This window comes from Castor canadensis, chromosome 5, assembly GCF_047511655.1.
Source record: "Castor canadensis chromosome 5, mCasCan1.hap1v2, whole genome shotgun sequence".
Classification (NCBI taxonomy): Eukaryota; Metazoa; Chordata; class Mammalia; order Rodentia; family Castoridae; genus Castor; species Castor canadensis.
Genome location: NC_133390.1, coordinates 46,500,729 through 46,503,296, shown reverse-complemented (window position 1 = coordinate 46,503,296; position 2,568 = coordinate 46,500,729). Strand labels below are relative to the sequence as shown.

Genomic DNA, 2,568 nt, shown 5'->3' with positions numbered 1-2,568 from the left:
TGTCTATTCATCAAACATCAAATCTGGGGCAAGCAGAGTGATTCAAGTGGTAGAGTGACTGCCTAGCAAGCATGAGGCCCTGACTTCAACCCCTAGTACTGCCAAATCAAATAACCAACCAATTATTTAATTAACTTAAAAGTTGGCCACTAGTAGCTCACTGGGAGTGTCATAGTCAAGGTCAGCCTGGGCAAAAAGTTCATGAGTCTCCCACCTCAGGAGAAAGAAGCTGAGCATGGTAGTATGTACACCTGTCATCCCAACTAACAGGAAGCCAAATTTAGGAGGAGTGTGGTCCAGGCTAGCCTGCATAAAAAACAAAATCCTAGCTGGAGGCATGCTTCAAGCAGTAGAGAGCCTAACTAGCAAGCTTGAGACTCTGAGTTCAAACTCTAGTACACAAAAGAAATTTAAGAAAGAAGAGAACTGAAAAGAAAGAGAAGGGGAGGGAAGTGAAAGAAGAGGAAAGGGAAGGGAAGGGAAAGGGAAAAGAAATGGAAGAAAAGAACCTTGAACTAGCTTCCTTTACCCAGAAGAATGTGACATGAGCTTCCATATTGTCAAAGGCTTAATATTGATGTCTTTTTCTAACAACTTCACGGTAACAGTTAATGCATTTATAAAGCCAAAATGAAGACTATACTCTGGGAAAATGTTTTTATTTGCGTCTGCTCTAATTATTTTAGTATGCTATAACATTTTCTTATATACGTTAAAATACTTATGCGAATGTTTAAAGGATTTTATCAGTTATGTAAATATTAATTCATTAAAATGTTAAGTCAATAACAATCGTACAAAACCGTGAACAGTGACAAAAATACAGCCACATTAAAATTGCCGAACTTTGTGATGGTTTAATAAAAAGAGAACTGATTGGATTATGTGATCTTAATATTTATCTTTAATAATTTTGTGAATGAATCTATGACTTGCTTATTCCTCAGGCTATATATAACTGGATTTAACACAGGAATTACAACAGTATAAAATAGAGAGTCCATCATATCTTGACCATCTTCTTGTGGAGATGCAGGGCGCACATACATAAAGAGAAGAGGGCCATCGTATAAACACACAGATAAAAGATGGGCTCCACAGGTAGAGAAAGCTTTCTTTATGCCTCTTACAGACTTCTTTTTTAAAATTGTAAAGAGAACAAGTGTGTAAGAGACAAGAACAGTCAAAATAGTGAATACCTGAATTGAACCAGAGAAAATAAAAAGTATTAGAAAATTAATAGAAGGGTCAGTACAAGAAATCTTTAACAATGGTATAAGGTCACAATAAAAGTGATGTATTATGTTAGAATTACAGTAGATTAATCTAAGCAAAAACCCTTCATGTATTAAAGCATGAAGTATTCCACCTATAAATGACAAAACCAAGAGAAACATGCATAGTCTACTCGTCATTATCACTGGATAGAGTAAAGGCTTGCATATTGCTGCATAGCGATCATAAGCCATTGCTGCCAGGAGAAAACATTCTGTGGTTGCACTGGTTACAAAGGAAAAGCATTGTGTCATGCATTCAGGCAGAGAAATGATTTTACTCTTAGCTAAGAAGCTAACCACCAGCTTTGGTGTCACTGTGGATGATAACCATGTATCCACAAATGCTAAACATCCAAGAAAATAGTACATGGGGATGTGCAAGTGAGGGTCATTCCAGATCAGACTAATCAGACCAAAGTTACCCACAATGGTGATGAGATAGAACACCAAGAACACCAGGAACAGGGGGATTTTCCACTGTGGTTGATGTGTAAATCCTGTCATAATGAATGTTCTCAGCAAAGTCGCATTTTTCTTTTCCATATTTTCACTGGATATACCCTAAAATGAAATACAGTGAACAGGAGGAAGTATTCACTAAGAAATTATGAGATGAAATTTGGAAAAGTGGAATTGAGACAAATCCATACACTTATCAGAATGAGCTTTTAATTTTATTTAGCATTAATGTAATAGATAGAAACTATCTATTACAAAATACAAGAAATGCAATACGTTAGATTATTCAAATTAAAAAATTGCCATGGATTAACAGATCTCCATGATTTGGTAGGGAAATCCTTTGTCTATATCATAGATTCAGGGTCAAGGGAAAGAATGATAATGAACTTGAATTATAAAATTATTTGAATGACAAGTGAAGGATTTTAGTCGATTGAAATGCACCAGTGATTTTTTAGGTGCTGAAACTTTAAAAAATGGAATGGCATTAGAAAATATTTTTAAATTAATTATGTGATAGTGAAGAAAATAAGTTGCTGGGAAGCAAAGGTTGAGTAAATAACACTAGCTGGGAAGTTGTTACTTTGTCTAGAGGCTGCTAAACTAGATCATATATCAAAATTTCCTAGGTACATTTGCTCAAAATGTAGACTGTGAGATATAACTATAGGAATTGATTCAGTAATTTAAGTGAAATCCAATAATCTGACTTGTAAAACCCTGAGAGCCTGGCATTTTTGCACACACCTGTAGTCCCAGCATTTGGGAGGCTCACAGCAGTAGTTAGGTCAAGGCCATGCTAAGCTATATAGAGAGAACTTATATCAAA

The 2,568-nt window shown here is 35.5% G+C and overlaps 1 protein-coding gene across 1 annotated transcript; it reads right to left on the bottom strand.

Moving 5' to 3' along the window:
• Positions 1-881: 881 nt before the first annotated feature.
• Positions 882-1,829, bottom strand: LOC109674427 (olfactory receptor 5H8-like). Its single transcript, XM_074072362.1, has one exon. It carries the CDS (start codon positions 1,818-1,820, stop codon positions 882-884), a length of 939 nt encoding a protein of 312 aa, XP_073928463.1. The 5' UTR covers positions 1,821-1,829.
• Between the last annotated feature and the right edge of the window lie 739 nt (positions 1,830-2,568).